The sequence below is a fragment of the Hypanus sabinus genome, chromosome 2, assembly GCF_030144855.1.
Source record: "Hypanus sabinus isolate sHypSab1 chromosome 2, sHypSab1.hap1, whole genome shotgun sequence".
Lineage (NCBI taxonomy): Eukaryota > Metazoa > Chordata > Chondrichthyes > Myliobatiformes > Dasyatidae > Hypanus > Hypanus sabinus.
In genome coordinates, this window is record NC_082707.1 from 136,410,446 (window position 1) to 136,431,007 (window position 20,562).

Consider the following 20,562-nt stretch of genomic DNA (forward strand, 5'->3'; position numbering starts at 1 on the left):
TTTTTGAGACCTGGACCTCATCTAGACCCATAATGTGTTTCTTTAACATTCTGATGAACGTGTAGGCTTCTAGCATTCATAGTCTTTATTCTAGCCCTCTGGTCTTTCTAGATGTGGTATCTATATTGGTTGGGAATGTAGGCAGAATTAACATGCCTCTAATGCCATGCCACCTTAATTAGCAGGCAATAGGTTCAATATGATTTATATTAATGTTCCCATGCATGGATCCCGTTGGCATTGATACTGCATTTTACTTTCTGCAACAGCATTTTACCACTACCATGCACATCACTTCAACATCATGGCAACTATTCCACACAATAAAATAAATTAAGTTATGCATCTAAAGTACTGTAATTAGACAGGTTTTCTCTTCACATTATGATCTTGGTTAGGTTGACTCAGTATATAAAAATGATAATTGAAGGTGTTTGTGAAAGACAAAGGTTGGTGTGCAGATGTACTGGTTGGTTATAACCTGCCTTGAACACAAACTTCTTCAGAATTTAGACTTCTTGAAAGCAGGAGATCAATATATCAAACACAATGTTGCAAAATCCAACCATAATCTACAGCTTTTGTCAACAAACTTCTGAGAAGAGCTTTATTCTTTAGGGGAGGTGTATCAGAATTCATTGTAGTTCAATTATCATGCCACACAATGTCAAGGAAGTATATGATGTTCCAGAGAAATTACTCAATAAAAGCCAGTTGTCATGTCACATTTAAAATTCCACTAAACCATTAGACCTTGGAAGTTATTGAAGCACATTTTTAATTGCCATTCAAATTGCCAAGTCCCAATGACAAATGCAAATGTGACATTAGATTACGTACCATTAATGCCTTTAAATTAAAAAAATCTACTAAGAGATGCAATTTGTGAGGGTTTGCCTTGAAATAATCTGCCAATATTCTGCAACTCTCATTGCAGAAGGTTGCACTTCATATAATTTGTATTCGCCACTGAACAAGAAATACTTATTTATAAAACATTTACATATTTGTCTTTACAGGCAACAAATGATAACATCAGAAACTGCATCCCCATAATGCACAATTAAACATAAACTCAGGATAATCCCAGTGAAAATTAACAGGACCTTCAATATTTAATAAATATATACAAGGTGGATTATGATGGAAGTGACCACTCATACATCGAGCCACAAGAGCAGGACTTCCAGTTTTCATTTTCATACAGAGGATATGTAACCTTAAAAGCCCCAAGAAAGGCAAGAAATTACTGAGTTGATACACTTAATCTGAAACAGTGCATCTTTAAAAAAGAAGTATAACAAGATTAACAATTTAGGTGTTTTGTAATAACAAAATGAAATAAAAACATTTTGGGAGACTAATATTTTTAGTTCACTTACAAACAGACAAAAAAAGCTTTCATGATAAAATTTATGATTAACATTTTACCAACTTCCTTTCGACTTGGTGATAAGCAGTTCTTAAATCATTTGCTAAAGTCACACTGCTGGGTTCGATTAAATTAAAGTAATGGTAAATAGGCTTAGTAAGTAAGTCGGCTAGAAAATCAATTCCATTATAACACAGTAAAAGCTTCCAAAAATGTATTTGCTAACCAAAATCATATTAGATGGTGTCTTGTTCCTAGAACAGAATTACTGCTATGGATAGATTGTTTTAAACATATCTGACAAACCAAAAATGAACCAAGGACCATATCTACATCAGCAGAAATGCATTTTCAGCCCATAAGCAAAAAGGGCTTGAATCAGCTGCAGCAGCTCCCAGATGTAAAGTAAACTGAAATAAGAAGACAAGTAAATCAACATTTTCTCCAGTGACTACACTGCACTTTTGCGAACATTTACACAATCCAGTAAAGAAGTGGGAACGAATAATGCAATTCATATCTTACGCACATTAGATCACAAAATCATTTTTAAAACTTAGTGTCACAGAAAACTGGAATGAGTTGGTTAGTTGCAGGTAAAGACTGAACATACTCAGGAGGTGCTTTAGGAGTATCTTAGGTAGGTGCAGGCTGACCACTCCTCAATGCACATCAGTAGCTCATCCATGGGGAGAGTTAGGAGTGCCAGCTTTCTACGCGTGCACGTAATGGACGAGCTCACCAGGTCCATCAACACTGCCTCTTTGGTCAAGAAAACACAGCAGTGCCTCTACTCCCTGAGGAGCTTGAGGCAAGTGAGGACTCCCCCACCCCACCACTATTCTAACCAATTTTTACAGGAGTACCATCAAGAATGTCCTGACCAACTGCATCAAAATACAAAGTACAAAGTGAATTTTATTATCAACGTATATATATGTGTCACCATATACAACCCTAAGATTCATTTTTTGTGGACATACTCAACATTTCTATAGAAAAGTAACAATAACAGAATCAATGAACGACTGCTGTTATGATCTCAGCCCCCTCCTTTGTGAGAATCGCAAGAGCACCCGTTGAAGGGGGGGGGGGGGGGTCAGTAGACCCAGTCAGAGAGAGAGAGAGAGAGACGTGCCAAATTGCAGGTACCACCAGCGATACAGAATAAAGACAACAGCGACTATTGTCTCATGGAGACCACGTGAAAAGCCCTCGGGCAAGGTGGGCTGGTTGAGAGAGAGAGAGAGTGCATCATCCCAACCTGACTGACACCTGCGACCCCGTGAGGAAGTATAAAGGAGAGTCTCAGGGGGACAGCCCTCAGACGCACCCAGAAGACACGAGAGAGTGATCCCGCAGCAGCGGGAAGCCATTCTGAAGGAAGCCACGTGCGTTAGATTCCGGGATTGGAATCTGTGGCTGGAATCACAGGAAACTGCTTTTAACTACTATTGGGGAGAGGGAACCAACGCTCCCCCGATTTCACGGAAGATTCATCGAGACTTGGCAAGTTCTTTCTCTTCTCCCCCCCAATCTCTCTCTCTCTCGGTCGCCCCACGAAAAACCCAGCGATTTCCAACGGGCTGAGGCCGGCAGACTTTCAGAGTGACTTTTATATTTCCAACGGACAATCTATTAACCCCTAGACATCAGCAGAGCTCATTTAATAATGATGATTATTAATATACCCACGCTTTAGATTGAGTGTTGACAATGTGCCCTATCTGAATGTATGTATTAACCCTACTTTTGTGTCCCTTTACGAATAAAACGTTTGAAAATAGTGACAACAGACTTCAACAGACCTCTCTATCTTTGCTGGTAAGTTAATCCAGTTACGGGATACGTAACACAGCCAAAATGGCTTTCAACCAGATTGCAAAAGACAACAAACTGTGCAAATGCAAAAAGAAGAAACAATAATATAAATAAGTAAACAAATATTGAAAACATGAGATGAAAAGTCTTTGAAAATGAGTCCATTGCTTGTGGGAACATTTCAATGATGGGGCAAGTGAAGTTGAGTGAAATTATCACCTTTGTTCAAGAGCCTGATGTTTGAGAGGTAGTAACTGTTCCTAAACCTGATGGTGTGAGTCCTAAAATTCTTGTGCATTCTTCCTGATGGCAGCAATGAGAAATGAATATGTCCTGGGCAGTGGGAATCCCTGATTCTGGATATTGCTTTCCTGCGACAGTGTTTCATGGAAATGTGTTCAATGGTTGGGAGGGCTTTATTTGTGATGGACTGGGTCATATCCACTACTTTTTATAGAATTTTCCATTCAAGGGCATTGGTGCTTCCATACAAGGCTGTGATAAAGCTCATGAATATACTCTTCATTACACATCTATAGAAGTTTGTCAAAGTTTTGGGTGTCAAGCCGAATCTCTGCAAACTCCTAAGGATGTAGAGATGCTGCAGTGCATTCTCTGCAATTGCACTTGCGCGCTGGGCCCAGGACAGGATATGGGAATTGCAACACATCTGACCACAAGTCCCCACAAAGGATTGAGAGGACTCATCAGAGACTCTCTTCCACCCATTAATGATATTTATCAGGAGTGCTGCATATACTGCGTTCTTAGAATCGACAAAGATCCCTCCTATCCGTTGAACGATCTCTTTGACCACCCCTACCATAAGAACATAAGACATTGGTGCAGAACTAGACCATTCAGCCCATTGAACCTGCTCTGCCATTCTATCATGGCCAACTTATTAATTCTTATCCCTCTAAACCCCCTGCTCCTGCTTTCTCCTCATAACCTATGATCAAGAACCTATCAACCTCTGCTTCAAATATACCAATTTTCTTGGCCTCCACAGACTTATCACCCTCTGGCTGAATACAATTCTCATATGTTTTTAAAGGATGTTCCTCTATTCTGAGTTTGCACCCTTTGGTCCTAGACCCATCTACTGTAGCAAGCATCCTCACCACATCCTCTCTGTCTAGGCCTTTCAATATTCGACAGGTTTCAATGAGATCCCACATGTTCTTCTAAACTCCAATGAGTACAGGCCCACAGTCATCAAACACTCTTCATACATTAACCCTTTTGTTCCCAGAATCTTTCATGTGAACTTCCTCTGGACCCTCTTCAATGCCAGCACCTTTCTTAGATAAGGGGCCCAAAACTGCTCACAATACTCCAAATGCGGTCTGACCTATGCCTTATAAAGGCTCAGCATTACATCCATAATTTTACTTTCTAGATCTCTGAGACATGCAATGCTAACATTGCATTTGCTTTCTCTGCCACCACTCAACCTGCAAATTAACCTTTAGGGAATCCTGCATAAGGACTTCCAAGTCACCTTTGACCTATGATGTTTGAATGTTCTCCCTGTTTAGAAAATAGTTACACCTTTGTTTTTGCTACCAAAGTGCATGACCGTACACTTCCTCACCCATTCCCTCAATCTAAGTCCTTCTGCAGTATCCCTGCCTCCTCAATGATACCAGTCCCTCCATCTGTCATCATATCCTCTGCAAACTTGACCCCAAATCCATCAATTTTACCATCCAAATCATTAACATATAACATAAGAAGTAACAGACCAACACAGATCCCAGTGGAACACAGCTAGTCACTGGCAGCCGACTAGAAAAGGATCTCTTTATTTTCCCCTTTCTCTCCTGCCAGCAAACCAACTTCTATCCATGCAATATCTTTCCTGTAGTACAATGGGCTCTTATCTTATTCAGCAGTCCCATGTGCAACAACTTGTCAGAGGTTTTTTGAAAATCCTAGTAAACAACATCCACTGACTCTTCTTTGTCTATACTGTGTGTTATTTCCTCAAAGAATTCTAAGACATTTGTCAAGATTTCCCTTGAAGAAAACCATACTGATATTGGCAAACTTTATCATGTGCCTCTAAGTACCCCAAAACCTCATCTTGAATAATGGACTCCAATATCTTCCCAGCCACTGAAGTCAAGCTAACTGGTCTTTAATTTCCTTTCTTCAGCCTCCCTCCCTTTTTAAAGAGTGGAGTGACATTTGTAATTTTCCAGACCTCTGGAACCATTCAGAATCTAGTGATTCTGGTAATATTGCTAATTACTTCATTACTAATGCCCTCACATCTCTTCAGCTACCTCTTTCAAAGCCCTGGGGTGTAATCCATTTAGTCCAGATTACTTATCCGCCTTCAGACCTTTCAGCTTCCCAAGCACCTTCTCCTTAGTAATGGCAACTGAACTCATTTCTGCTGCCTGACATGCTCAGATTTCTGGTATACTGCTGCTAGTGTCTTCCAGAGTGAACATTAACATAAAAACTGATTAAGTTCATCCGCTATTTCTTTGCCCTCCATTGCTACCCCTCCAGCATCATTTTCCAACAGTCCAATAGCCATCCCTCCTCTTTTACTCTTTATAAATCTGAAAAAAATGGAATCCTCTTTTATATTATTGGTTAGCTTACCTTCATATTTCATCTTTTCTTTCCTTATGGCTTTATTAGTTGTCTTTTGATTGTTTTTAAAAACTGCCCAATCCTCTAACCTCCCATTTATTTTTGCTATATTATACACTCTTTCTTTTCCTTTTATGCAATCTTTCACTTCCCTTGTCAGCCATGGTTGCCTCATCCTCCCTTTAGAATATTTCTTCTTTGGGATCCTGCACCTTCTGCTAATGCTCCAAGAAACTCCAGCCAATACTGTTCTGCTGTCATTCCTGATAGCGCCCCCTTCCAATCAACTTTGGCCAGTTCTTCTCTCATGCATCTGCAATACTGACATAGCTGACTTTAGCTTCTCTCCCTCAAACTGAAGGGTGAATTCTATCACATTATGATCACTGTCTCCTAATGCTTCCTTTACCTTAAGCTTCCTAATCAAATCTAGTTTATTACACAACACACAATCCAAAATTGCCTTTCCCCTAGTGGGCCCAACCACAAACTGCTCTAAAAAGTCATCTTGTAGGCATTCTATAAATTCCAACCCTTAAGGTCCAGCAACAACCTGATTTTTCCAATCTACCTACATATTGAAAACTCCTAAGACTACCATAACATTAACCTTTTTACAATTCTTTTTTATGCCCTGCTGTAATTTGTACCCTACATGCTGAATACTGTTCAGAGGCCTGTATATAACTCCCATCACAATCTTTTTTACTTTTGCAGTTCTTTAAGGTTCCTACATCTTCCAATCCCATGTCACCTCTTTCCCCGGAAGAGATCCCAATGTTACAGAACTCATAAACCTTGGCCCCTGCATCAATTCCTAAGACGTGCATTCAGCTGCAAAATCATCCAATTCTTACCCTCAATGGCATGTGGCAGAGGCAGCAATGCAGAAATTATGTCCCTGGAGGTCCTGCTTTACAGCTTTCTACCCAACTCTCTATATTTTCTTTTATGACCTCTTTCCTATTCCTGTCTATATCATTGGTACCAATATGTACCATGACTTCCAGCTGCTCACTCTTCCCACTCAGAACACAATGGACCTGATCCAAGACATCCCTGATCCCAGTAATTGGGAAGCAACATACCATCTGTGTCTTTCATGTCCACAGAATCTCCTGTCTGCTCCGCTAACTATGGAATCCACTATTACTCCCAGACCCTAAATCTAAAAAAAATACTTCTGCAAACCTGCCATTCCACACAATACACAGCTTATCTGAGAATTCTCTCAGGCTTAGAAAGTCAACAGCAGAAACTCCTTGTGTCCACATTTAATTGTTCTGAATAGAGTGTCCCAGAGCAAGAATCAGTTCAAAGTTCACAAAATGGGGGTCTGCAAGGACAGACTCTCAAAATGGCCACCTCCATTTCCTTCAAACACATGGGAAACAGTAAGCCAATTAGCCTGCCTGCTTCCACTGTTCTTATATTATTCAAATCCACTGATTTGCAGACTGTTGTTCTTTCTGCCCAATCACATCTTGCAGGTGTAGACATCAGGAACACTAGGGATCTCCCTGCCTTCCCACATCCTGCAAGAGGAGAAGTCCATTATCCTGCCTGGCATCCCCAGTTCTAACTTGAAATAAGATAGAAATAAAAATTAAACAGTAAAAAAATCTACCTACATTGAATTCTCCAACTTCCAGTAATTCCCTCCCCCTCCCTTTCCCCATCCCAGTTTCACTCTGTCTCTTCCTCCAGCTGCCTATCATCTCCCTCATGGATCCACTTTCTTTTACTACCCATTGTGCTTTCCCCTTACATTCCTTCTTCACCTTTCCTGCCTATCCCCTCCCCCACCCCTTGATCTTTCCTCTTATTGGTTTTTCACCAGGCACCTACCAGCCTTCTCCTTCCCACCCTCCCCCCACTTTCTTTACAGGGCCCCTGCCCCCTCCCTCTTCATGACAAAGGGTCTCAGCCCGAAACGTTGACTGTTCTTTTCCAAGGATGCTGCCTGACCTGCTGAATTCCTCCAGCATGTTGTGCGTGTTGCTTTGAACCCAGCATCTGCAGAGTATTTTATATCTACCTACAGTCTTCACCTCTCCTCACTGAAGCCTCTATGAGCCAAAGCCAGAGTTCTCCACTCTAACAGTGTCCACTCCTGCATTGGTTGCTCCACTTAAAACTACTTTCTGCTGGCCCTTGCCAAGTTCCTAAGTATGTATAATCCAATGTCTCCTCAGGAACTGTAGCATGCATAATGTCCCAACTGCGTCCACTCGGTTCAAAAGAATTCCGTCTCCCCCCACACAATCCAATGTCTCCTTGGGAACTGAGGCACACAGAATGTCCTGATTGCCTCCGCTTGCTACTTTTGAACTCATTCTCTCTCTCACTACACAACCCAGCATTCCCTTAGGATCTGTGGCACACAAGGCAGGTGGTACCACAGCATAAAGACAGGAACTGTTAAGATGGGAAAACAGCTTCTTTCCCCAGGCTGCAAGATTACTGAACTCGATTCCACCACCCAGGTCTCAACACATATGAAGCACCAGTAGAGTTATATGTTTACTTTTAAAACTTGAGTCATAAATGCACCTTTTTATTTTTTTATTTGTTTTACTTATTTGTGGTAATTTTACTTTATATGCTGTGTATGTGAGTTGCATGCACTGTGTTATGCACCTTGGTCTGGAGGAACATTGTTTTGTTTGGCAGTGTATTGAAAAAATTTCATGTCATTGTCAGCAAATTAAATTGCTGATGAGTAAAACTGTAGTATTAATATAATGTCTTTTTGGCCATCATCCAAGGCAATACAGGAAATATTCTCCCTCTGATAGTCAAGAGAGTTACATGCAGATTCAGCATCAATTGAGAAAAATCATTTAATGGGGTTTCTCACATAAAAAAAAAGTTTGCAAAATGCTACAGGGTAAAAATATTGTCAGTCCGGATTATCTCACAAACTTCCATTGTCTGTTTCTATTCAACCTCATCATCTCATGAAACTGGTACAGGCTGGTTTGGTTTGGGTGTTTTAATGCAAGGTGTGTGCCCACCCACTGCTCTGTCTCCTAAATGGCATTGCAGCAAGTAGCCCTCTTCAAAATTGTCAGCTTCCTTCTACCTGTCACCTCCCCTTTACCTTCATTAAGCTCAAGGCAGCAATTAGGCTTAGGGTTAAGGTGAAGTCTAAGAATCCAACCCTGGGAAAAATGTGAACCCTTTCATCTCCTACTAATATTACATCTTCATAGTCATAAAATTGTGATTAACGACTCAAGAAAAGTCCAACCAATTTCCATAATCCTATTCACAACCCTGAATTATGCCTCTGGATAAGTAGCAGAGCAAAAGAATGTAAACTTGGAAACCTCATCTGGCAACAGATTCAATCTTTTGCTTCACTGCTGGACTTAGCATCATATCCAGCAGCAGTTCTATAATCTATGGAGCTGAGGGGCTGAATACACCTTGCATTTGTCCTTGCCTGTTTTATACTAGCCACAGCTGCCCCTATTCATTCAAATAGATCTTCGATGAAATGCTGTTTGTTTTCCAAATTTTGACTTTTAATATTAATGTTTCAATTATTTTAAGATGAATGTGATTTTAAGTAAATTTAGAACATTCTTGAATTTTGTAAATAATTTTTAGCTCTGAAGTGACTGCTTATTGGAGAGATTTGGAAGCTATGGAAAAGTCCTTTGATGGCACGGGCTCTCAAAAGGTTATCAGGCAATTTGTAAGCATGAAGACAGTTTCTACGTCCAGACTTGTGGTCCAATCCAGTTCAATCAACAGCAATAGAAATGAGTATGGATCTGCACAATCACAATCTCTCGGTATGATTGTGTTCTTCCTGAATGTCAGAGCTGGGCCATGTCCACCTCTATCCGGTTTCCTGATTTCTTCAACCACAGTATAGGTAATCAGCAAATATTTATGATGATTTTATCAGCTGAAAGAGTTCCCATAGACCAGAAACAAAGGTGGACTTTGATAAGTTTTCATGGGATGAATTTGTTTACTTATTACATCAGAGTCCTTAAATCTTATGTTTGTCAGTCAGGAAGCACCACAATATTGCATCATAAAACCATCAGGAAGGAGGTACAGAAGCCTGAAGGCACACACTCAGTGATTCAGGAACTGATTCTTCTCCTCTGCCATCTGATTCTTAAATGGACATGAACCCATGAACTCTACCTCACTACTTTTATTTTTACTTCTGTTACTTTGCACTATTATTTAATGGACATACATATATATACTTAATCAAACTCAATTTTTTTCTTCTATATTTATAATATTGTACTCCTGCCATAAAGAAACAAAAGTCATGACATATGCCAATGATAGTAAATTGGAATCTGATTCATCAGTAAACAAAGCAAGATGAGAGAAGAAACTACCTACCAATGCAACTGAATAAATGTTTCCTATAATAGAAAAAACTTTGTCTGCAAAGTTTTTCTTTTGTAAGATCTATGGTATTTCTTTTTTTCCTATGAATGCCTGCAGGAAGATGAATCTCAATGTAGAATATGGTAATATATATGTACGTTGATAATAAATTTTGAACTTTGGAAGGCAGTTCAGGTAAGGTTTGGATATTGCTGTCATCTCACTTTAGGCATTACCAGATATTGTTGCAAAATTTACCATACCTGATCACTAATTCATGATTGAATATTTTCCTTAAAAACAAATTAATCAATAAAGAGATCCAAAATAATAAACAAAAATCACATTTTCCTTTCAATTGAAGTGAAAACAGTTGAATAAGCTGTTTTTCATCCTATCACAAAAAGGAGTAAATTAAAAACAAATAATTATACAATTGCACAACAAATTTAAGGAATTTGTCCTATGAAAGCAAGTTTAGAGTTCAACACTTTGACTGCATGCTTGTAAGAAGGGTGAAAAACCAATGAAATAAACATACCCATTTGGAGAAATCAATTGGCTAGCATGTTAAAAAAGAAACAGCAAAGAGAGAATAAATTACAAGCACATTTCTCTATCATATCCAGATAAGTCCTATGATCTTGCACATTGGAACACTCTTATTTATTTTTCATGAGATGTGGGCGTTGTCAAACTGATTGCCCATCCTAATTACATTTGAACAAAGAAGGCTGTTCAGAGAACACCACACTGCAGTCTGGTTTAGGCCAGAAAGTTTGGGCTTTGCCAATTTTCTCCCCAGAAGGAACAAATTGAAGTTTACTGCAGCTGCAGAAAACAAAAATTGACATAAAACATCTGCTGTGTAGTGGGCTAAACCACCTTCTTGAGTTAGCTGTAAATTCCTGACGAGAACAGTACAACAAATAATCCAGCTATCAACATACACAGGGAATAGATCTCAAGAGCTGAAAATAAATCCAACAGTTAAATTAATTTGCAAAGTCACACAAAGAGGCAAAATTCAGCAAAGAAAATGCATGAACTTGACCACACACTTGCCAAAATAATATCAATGATTTATTATTAATAATGAATTCGATAAAATAAGTGATTTTCAAATAACATGATATATCTTTGCACCACATTGGTCTGTACCATTCTGAGTAAGGAGAGATTTTGAGCACCTCAAAAAAAAAATAGAGTAGAACTTAAAATCTGAAACTGCAGTATTATGCACCATTAAAGAAAAGGTCTGAGATTATTTTATTTTAAATAAAGAAATCATTGCAGATGAGAACACGTACTGAATCTTCTTGATTCTGAAACAATGAGAACCCACACCAAAGTAGCCAATTTAAATAGAATTTGCTGCTCCAGGATTTACACAAGGCTCCTCTGACCTTATTTCAACCCAACAAAGATGATATTTCATTTCTTTATGCCTTCAGTCATCTGGGTTCCCCTTAAATGACTCCATGGATGTGCACCTTAACTAACTCACATGGTAGTAAGTCCAAAATCCTCACCACCCCTTCAATACAGAACATATCATTTGAATGTATTATGCAGCATCTAACAGTTATGACGTACATGTTCTTTTGACTTAATTTACACGTGAAAGCATTTTAGGACTAATTTTACATTCGGGATGAGCCATGAACATGACCCTCAAGAAAACTGTTCATGAAAATCTAGCATTCTGCAAGATGAAGACTTCTCCTTTATCAATGTCCCTTTAAGGGGGGATCTCTGGTGCTTTGGTGTCAATAAGCTGAGTGAACAATCCCATGAAGGAATTCTCATGAACTAGAAACCAAGAGTTTCTTTGATGAGGTTTCAAACATTTTACAGAACTCTCATTCCAGATAAGAATCTCTTTTTCATCACTGAGAAGTTAAGTACACAATTAGCAAGGTCAGCTTATTCGTTCTGACATCCTTCCTCAATAATCCTAGAGCTGGCTGACTGCCACTTTTGTGTTGGAAGGGGCTGTCACAAGTCAACCACATAGGACAGGCAGGATAAGGATGACAGATTTGCTTCCCTCAAGGAAATTAGTGAACCAGATGGACACTTACATCAAGCCTGTCCCTCTCTCCAGACATTCAAGCAGGCCTGCTGAGTATTTTGGTTACCTTCTGTTTTCAGTTATGGATATCTGGCAGGTTAGTCAATGTAATTGATAGTTATTTTCTATATATTTAACAGAATCAATCCCCCCCCCCCAGTAGTTATGGTAATGTCTTATCCACTGATAAGACTTTGAGTAATTTAACAAATGAGCTATCATAGCTACAGACATAATTTAGTAAAAAGCTGAAATATAACAATTTATTTTAAATTTAATATCAATTATGTTTTGAAATAATTTATCAAAGGGAAATGAGATCTACACATATATATTTCTCACTTTAGGGCCAGTAAGTTTGATATTGAATACTTGTGAAGATTTCTTATAAATTTCCTAAAAAATCGACTAGACTGCACAAAACGAAGCAAAATATGATTCTCCACAAGCCTGTAAGAGAAGATTAAGAAGCCCTACACCCTGACTGCAAATGTTGAATCACTGATCACAACATCTGGATTTCACGTTAAACTATTTACGTGGAAATGCTGAAGTTGATGTTCATTTTATAGTGTAATCAAGGCAACACTTTTTTTGTTGATGCAATATCAGCAAAATCCAAGCCACTTTGCATTCTACTCTGTCAAACCCCTGAATAATTATAAAGATTTCTATCAGACCAATTTTTTTGTTTGGAATGAGATAAACCTCCCAGCCTACTCAGACTTCTCCAATAGCTCTACTTTCTCTGTTTTGGTGCTGTACTCAATATATCATTTTAAAAAATATTCTTTCTCTAGTGCCCATATATTGACTTTGTAACGAGGAGGCCTGATTGATATACTTCAGTGTGATCTAATCACTATATAAATTATAACACACAGTACATTCTTTGTTCCACAAAATCTCTTGCCATGCTTTAGAGTAATAGTCTTTGCAACAGTGTACAATTTGGATGTTGATTTGTGGTGCCAATTCTATTCAAATCAACTTGATATAAGTCTGCAAATAGGTATCTTCTAAACAGCAATGATTAGCAGACTAGTGTAAATATTTTAAACCAAGAAAAACCCTCTGGCCTGGAAATAGCATTTATTCTAGAGCATAATGGAGCAGAAAAATGAAACACTTAAAATGTTTGATAGTTACCCCTTCATTGCTCTTTTCACTTGTACTGGTCAACATCTCCTGCAAGGCTCTGACTGACAATGACTGCTCCAGCACAAAAACACAGATGGAAAGGTCTGGAGGAACATACTGCAAATAAAGAACGAAAAAAACATGTTAGTCATTACAGTAATGGACATCTGTACTTCAAATTGCATGATGGCAAAACAAGATAGTAAAAGAAAAGAGATGATGTGAAGAATTTTTTATTGGCATCCATTAGTCTCGTGAGACCATGGATTTGCACCTTGGAAGGTTTCTAGGGCGCAGGCCTGGGCAGGGTTGTATGGGAGACCGATAGTTGCCCATGTTCCAAGCCTTCCCCTCACCACGCCACTGATGTTGTCCAAGGGAAGGGCACTAAGACCCAAGCAGCTTGACACCGGTATCGTCGCAAAGCAATGTGTTGTTAAGTGCCTTGCTCAAGGACACAACACACTGCCTCAGCTGAGGCTCGAACCACTGACCTTCAGATCACTAGACCGATGCCTTATCCACTAGGCCACGCAACAACACTTGTGAAGAATTAAGATCAATCTTTTACTTTTGTCTGTTTTGTTTATCTAGCATCAAGTCCATTGCCAAGTTACTCAACCGTGTGCATATATTTGTGTTATGAATGTACCACAGCTCTGAGGGGCCGAAGGGGTGGGAGCAGCCCCCTCCTTCCGGAGAATCGCAAGAGCACTATTAATTCGGGTCTCGGACACAGGAAGTGAGAGACAATGCAACGGTTTTGGCCATTGTTCTTAGAGGCACCTGTGTGGCGTGCATGTCCCTGCTATGTGACAGCTACCATGGATATGGACACCCTCGGGCAATGTGGGGGTGGGGATTGCATCACCCTACTTTGATGGACACCTACAACTCTGCAAGTCAAGATAAAAGGGGACTGCAGGAGGCAGTACCCCAGCGACGCACCAGAAGGACACCCTCGCTCAGTGTGCTCCCGTAAGCCACTCAACGCCACATGTGCTCCTAACTCCTTTGCCTGGGGAGCGGGTGGCTGATAATACCGAGAAGGACTTCGAACTAACAACGGGGAAACAACGTTCCCCTGATTTTACGGAGTGGCTTCATAAAGACCTGGGCAAGTTTTTTCCGTTTTTCACCAATCCCTCTAAAACACGTGAAACCCAACGATTCCCAAAAGGCTGAAGCCTGCAGACTTCTGAGTGACTTTTATATTTCCAACGGACAATATATTATCCCCTAGACAACAGTCGAGATTACTTCTTAATGATGATTAGTACTATACCCGCGCTTTAGATTGAGTATTGACGATATGCATTATCTGAATGTTTGTATTAACCTTACTTTTGTGCCCCTTTATAAATAAAAACGTTTGAAAATAGTGACATCAGACTTCAACGAACCTCTCTATCTTTGCTGGCAAGTTATCCAGTTACAGGATACGTAACATTTGTAACAACAGGATAGGTAACATGGTACAACTTGTAGAAATCCATGGAACTATGCAAAAGTTAATACATCTTTCTGGGACATTGGCATTTGATCAGCTTCTGTATTGTCCGATTATTCATGCTGTTCAAATTGGCCACTTTCGTGATGGCACTGCTCTAAACTGTAGTAGGAGAATGCTGGCTCCTTACATATAACATGAATGATGTGTGCCAAATAATACAAAATTAATATTCTGACTGAGATCAGTTCTGACCAGGAAGTAAGTTTGCAAGGTAAGATAATTATTACTGTACTTTCAACTGCCTTCCATATAGGAAGAACATGTTTTCCTAGAGGATTCTTCTCCATTGAATTGTATTTAAATTTCAAGTAAACTCTTAAAAATCCACCACAATTAGGTAACTGCAGGTAAGTACAATTGCATATGTTTGGACATGACCCAGACAGTACATAAAAAAGTTAATATGGAGATGAATTAGCTGACCATGAAGGAAGTAGAATTATTAAATATAAAGGTATTATTAATAATGCAACATATGGGATTATTCATCAAGACAAATCTTCTACTTTGTATTTAAACTTCCCTTTCCTTTGAATAAATATGTTAACATTCAATAACTGCAGTCATTGTTGAATCTTTATATACAGTAATACTTCATGAGGCCCAATACTACTAACAGAACCACATACTATGTAATTGCTCTGCCAGCATGTTATGGTCATAAAACTTTAGAATGGTTAATGCAGCTTTTCATACACTGCAATGACCCTCCAGTTTCTGAAATTAAAATCTTACCTGTAATGTAAAACATACTATATGTATACTCTTTCAAATTAACTTATATACCATTTCTAAAATAATTCCAGCACCCTGAAAGCAAATATAAATTTGGTGCAGAATATTATTTAACATGATTATTTTTTCTATTTATTTTTATATTGATGAAATGTCTTTTTCCACACATACCATGTTTTAAATTAAACTAAGCACTACCAAGCCAGAAATATCAATGGGTGAAGCATATAAGAGCAGGCTCATTGCATAGAACATCTGGCTGTGATCTTCGCATGCCCTGACTTACCCAGGCCATTGTGACGAACCTCTGTGATGCTTGTGGTATGGTCCAGATGGTGAGTTTACCATAGATGGCATGGGCTAGAGGACTTCCCTCTGGAAAATGTTTGGGTTATGGCAGGTTGGAGTAGAACTTCCCCTGCCCTGAAATCATGCAAGTTATTTTCATGGCTGAAATGGTTCCAACATGGGCACATAGAAAACTATTAAAATTAAAATGAATATTTTAAAAAAGAATGTCAACATTGAAAAAAAAATTAAAAACAAAAACAAATACTGGAAGAATTAAACTAAATTAAAGAAACTCTAATAATTAATTTTCCCTTTGTCTTCCGAGTCCGTGGCCTACAAAGCTCATTAAAATCATTAAGTAAATCTGTGGATTATCAGCGAGTCTGCCATCATTGCAGCCCAGCTTGGACGACCCAGTGATGTGACAAACTGATCAATTTGGCCCCCTGGGCAGCCATATTTCAGAAATCATGATCAAACTCCAAGGCTGACTTCTGTTTGAGTCACTGATCAGTGCAGTTCCACCAGGACTACTCGGGTCATTTTATTTCCCCTTTCACCCACCAAGACATTTCACGTGATTTCCTCATTTCCCATTCTAATTCAAGGTACTCACACAGAATTTACACAACTTGGTCTACATGATGAGATTGCTTGGCTGTTTAGAAGGCTGCTGACCACACGGAAGTGTACCTCTGTGCACATGTATGATGTGCTTGTTTTCTGCACCTGTTACTCTGACCGGCTCTCTGAAGAAGGCTGCTAACTTAAATATATCTCGTATTCCACTCAAACTGTGCAGTGGACTCACAGCAACACGGAAACAGGTTGTAATACTGGATGAAGCAATTTAGTATGTATTAAGGACTCAGGCTGACCAGAACTAATCAGCTTCAAACGGTACTAAGGCAATATTACATTAATAGGTTATCTATTAAACAACGTAGGGCCAAAAGGGAGTAAGCTCTTCAGAAACACAATAGAGTCTGCAGGTGCTGGAAATCTTGAACAACACGCACTAAATTTTGGAGGAACTCAAAGTCAGGCAGCATCTAAGAACGGGAACAGACTTCATGTCAGCATACCCAGCAAAACAAGCATTGACCTGCCTAACCAAATTAGACTTGAATCAAATAGTTTTATAGGCTATTTCAGAGACCAGTCAATAACTATGTATAAATTAGATGGGGCAAAGAGGGTACAGTTCCTTTCCCAGATGGGCATTATTGAATCAAGTAGTTTTCCCAACAACAGGTAGTTTCTGTAGCCTGATGAAAAACTCCCACGCTAGATCAAGCTTGTTCCATGAGGATAATTATTTGTTATTTTTTTATCTTTGCTGCAGATGTGCAAATGCAACCAAACATCTGGTACATTAATCAGTCCAACTGCAATATAGTATTGAAATAATACTCAAGTTAATCAGCATTGTTTGCTGCAATTTTGATAGTTACAACAAAATAAGATCAGTTTTCAATTACACTCCATATTTGGAAACTAAAGCTTTGCAATGACAAGAAAAATGCAGCTGTAATATCTTAATCTCCATTAAATGTAGGGAAAAAAATGAAAATAAATTATCACCAAACAAAATGTTGATGCAGTACAAGCAGTTAACCCTGACTGACTACCTTGCTGAATTTATAGCTTCAGATACACCTAGGCAGAATGTCTAGCAAGTGAAAACAGCATACTGACCCGAGTGAAAGTTTCTTATATCAGGTATCAGCAACCAAGCACCCATTAGTCTAAAAGCAAGAGTCTTAATTTAGGCATATTTGTTGCCTCAGCTACTTGGTAATACTAAAAGGATTTAGTAATGTCACGGTCTGGTCTGTTGACTCCCCATTTTCTGTTAGTTTCCTTTTCCCTGTGTTCTACCGGGCTCCGGGATTGGAGCACCTGATTCTCGTCCAAACCGGCAGCATAAACACTCCAGCTTTCATCTACTCTGGGCTGGACCGTCTCCTGAGCGGCACGGCAATGCACGTTCTGGGCAGCCAAAAATAATGGACTTTAAGTTGCTTCGGTGCCTGGGGATTGCTAAAATCTGACAGAATTTAGGAATTCTGTCGTTTTCATCAGCAGCTGAATATTGTCGGCCATTTGCCACTACTCCAAGTCAAGATACGAATTGACTGTCGTTGGCTGCTTTTGTCGTCTTGTGTCCAGCTGAGTATTGCCGCCCATTTGCTGCTACTATGAGCCAAGATACGAATTGTCTGTCGTCGTTGGGTTTTGTCGTCTCATGTCCCGGCTCCGTGTCCAAGTCCAAGTCCAGGCTCCTCCAGTTTGTTGTCCAACGTTCACATTCACATAAGCATCTAATCCTTGCTCTCCAGCTTTCCTGGCAACTATTAATAAACACACTTTGAGAATGCTACCTACCTGTCTGTATCCTGCACTTGGATCCATTTCCAGTCGTTCATTGGAACAAGTAAAATTACAATTGTCCATCATCACTAATGATATTTGTTTAAAAAAATTGTAGCATGCATTCTTTTTTCATTTTTTTCTGGTTTATTTGTGAAATCATTACAAGGCTAGAAATTCCTTAAAAAAAACAGATTAAGCTGACAGCAAGCAAACAACTGACATTATTTTCCTGTAGGCGTAAAATACAAAAGGTGAAAAAGAATATTCTTGAGAAAGGATAAACAAGGCAAGGATATAAATAATAAACACAAGAGATTCTGCAGATACTGTGAATCCAGGGAAACACACATAAGATGCTGGAGGAATTCAGCAATTCAGGCAGACTTTATGGAAAGGAATGAACAGATGACATTTCAGACCAAGACCCTTCATGAAGATGGGAAAGGGAAGAAGAAACCAGAATAAGAAGGTGAGGTGAGGGGAAGGATTATAAAACAGCAGATAATAGGTGAGGGGGTAGGTATGTGGGCAGGGGTTGAAATGAGAGGCTGAGAGGGTATAGGTGGAAGAGGTAAGGGGCTGAAGAAGGAATCTAATGGGAGAGGAGAGTGCACCATGGGAGAAAGAGGAGATGAGAAGAAAATGGGTAAGAGAGGAGCCAGAACTGGGAATTCAAAGGGGGTGGGGAAGAAATTATCTGGAGTTGGAGAATTACCAGAACCTGTTGATGCCATCAGAAATAATATGCAGTTGCAGAGTTAGATGCCAGGAGGATGATCAGTGGAGAGAAACAAGTGGTCGTGGGAGCATCGTACAGAGTGATCCCTGTGGAAGGGTAGGGAGTGGGGGAGGGAGGGAAAGAAGTTGGGTACAAAGAAGAAAATGAAGGATCTTGGGATACATGACCATTAATCCCTGAAAGCTGGAGGAAGTACAGATACAGTGATTAAAGTAGCATCCTAACTTCTTGTGCTCTGTACCTATGCTAACAAAGAAAGATCCAGCAGGAACTATAGAAGCTCTTTCTAGTTTCCAGCTTTTGGTCCATAGTTGTGGATTTCTTCATTTGTAAGTAGAATAAAGCAGAGTATTGGTCACCATACAATAAGGATAAAAGTGCTTTAGAGAGGATACAGACATGACCTACGAGGACCTTGATAGAGTTGAAGAATTTTAACCATGAGGAGCATTGGAAAGAATAGGATGGTTTCCTTGGTACAGAGAAATGGTGATTGAATGTTTAACTGCAGTGCAGAAAAACTGATAAATAACTAACAGCATACTGTATATTTAAGGTAATTTTTAGGAGGATTAAAAGGCATTTTACAAAAAATAATTTCAGTCAAAGGTTGGAAGGAGTCTGACACACACTACCTGAAAGACGGATGAAAACCCAAAGTGAATATCTATGTCACTTCACTAGTGCTCAAACCGAGCCAATCACAAAACAGTATATCACAGAAAACATCAAGGTATTGTTCATGCCTACCCTCTCTCCGGCCTCTGTCAATGATTTTGTACAACATCTCAGCTCTAATCTTACAGGCGTCAGTCACTGATACAACCACCCCCACAAGAGTAATGGAACATGCTGTAAGGTTTCACTGATAATGTAATGGTTTCTCTGTAGCAGCAATGTTTGGTTTATGACTAGAAATAACAGGGTTAGGAATGTTGTTGCTCTTTCTTGTGAGTCTGGAAGAGAGACTTTCATGGTCTTCTGCTGGGGAGAGATGAGAAGAGAAGACACGAATGGAGAGAGTTGATAGACCGCCGGATGGGGTGAACTTGGTGCGAGAGTTGAAGGGCAGTGACAATCAGAGGAGGTCGATGGTGAACAATTGACTTATCAGTGCGCTCCAACATTGCATAATGGACTGTTTCATAATACTGGGCCCTTTTTTAGTTTTTTTTTCATTTTTTTACTAAACATATAGTCAAAATAAGAATTATAAAGCTTAATCGCTTAATCGCATATTGTGTACTGTTTGTTATTTTGGGGTACTGATTTGTAACAGGGGACACATCGCACAGCATCCACCCAAACGAGATTTCTTAAATTTGGCAGGGACAGGTGTTATCCCCCCCTAGACTAAGTCACTAGCTGAAGCGAGAGTTACAATAAAAATTGTTTCCAGAAAGAAAAACTGCACAATGGAGAAACACCTTGCTGGTTAAACTCCAAAAGAGAGGGTGCCGGGAAGCTGAATACAGGTGGCAGAAAACAAAACTCCAGCTCGATCGTGATGCTTATAAAGAAACTCT

The 20,562-nt window shown here is 39.4% G+C and overlaps 1 protein-coding gene across 1 annotated transcript in view; it reads right to left on the reverse strand.

The window, feature by feature from the left end:
* Positions 1 to 20,562, reverse strand: part of ryr3 (ryanodine receptor 3) — a 375,337-nt gene that overhangs the window by 308,033 nt on the left and 46,742 nt on the right. The window contains 2 exon segments of the mRNA XM_059955616.1: positions 10,710 to 10,730; positions 13,392 to 13,499. Of these exon segments, the coding sequence (XP_059811599.1) occupies positions 10,710 to 10,730; positions 13,392 to 13,499 (129 nt within the window).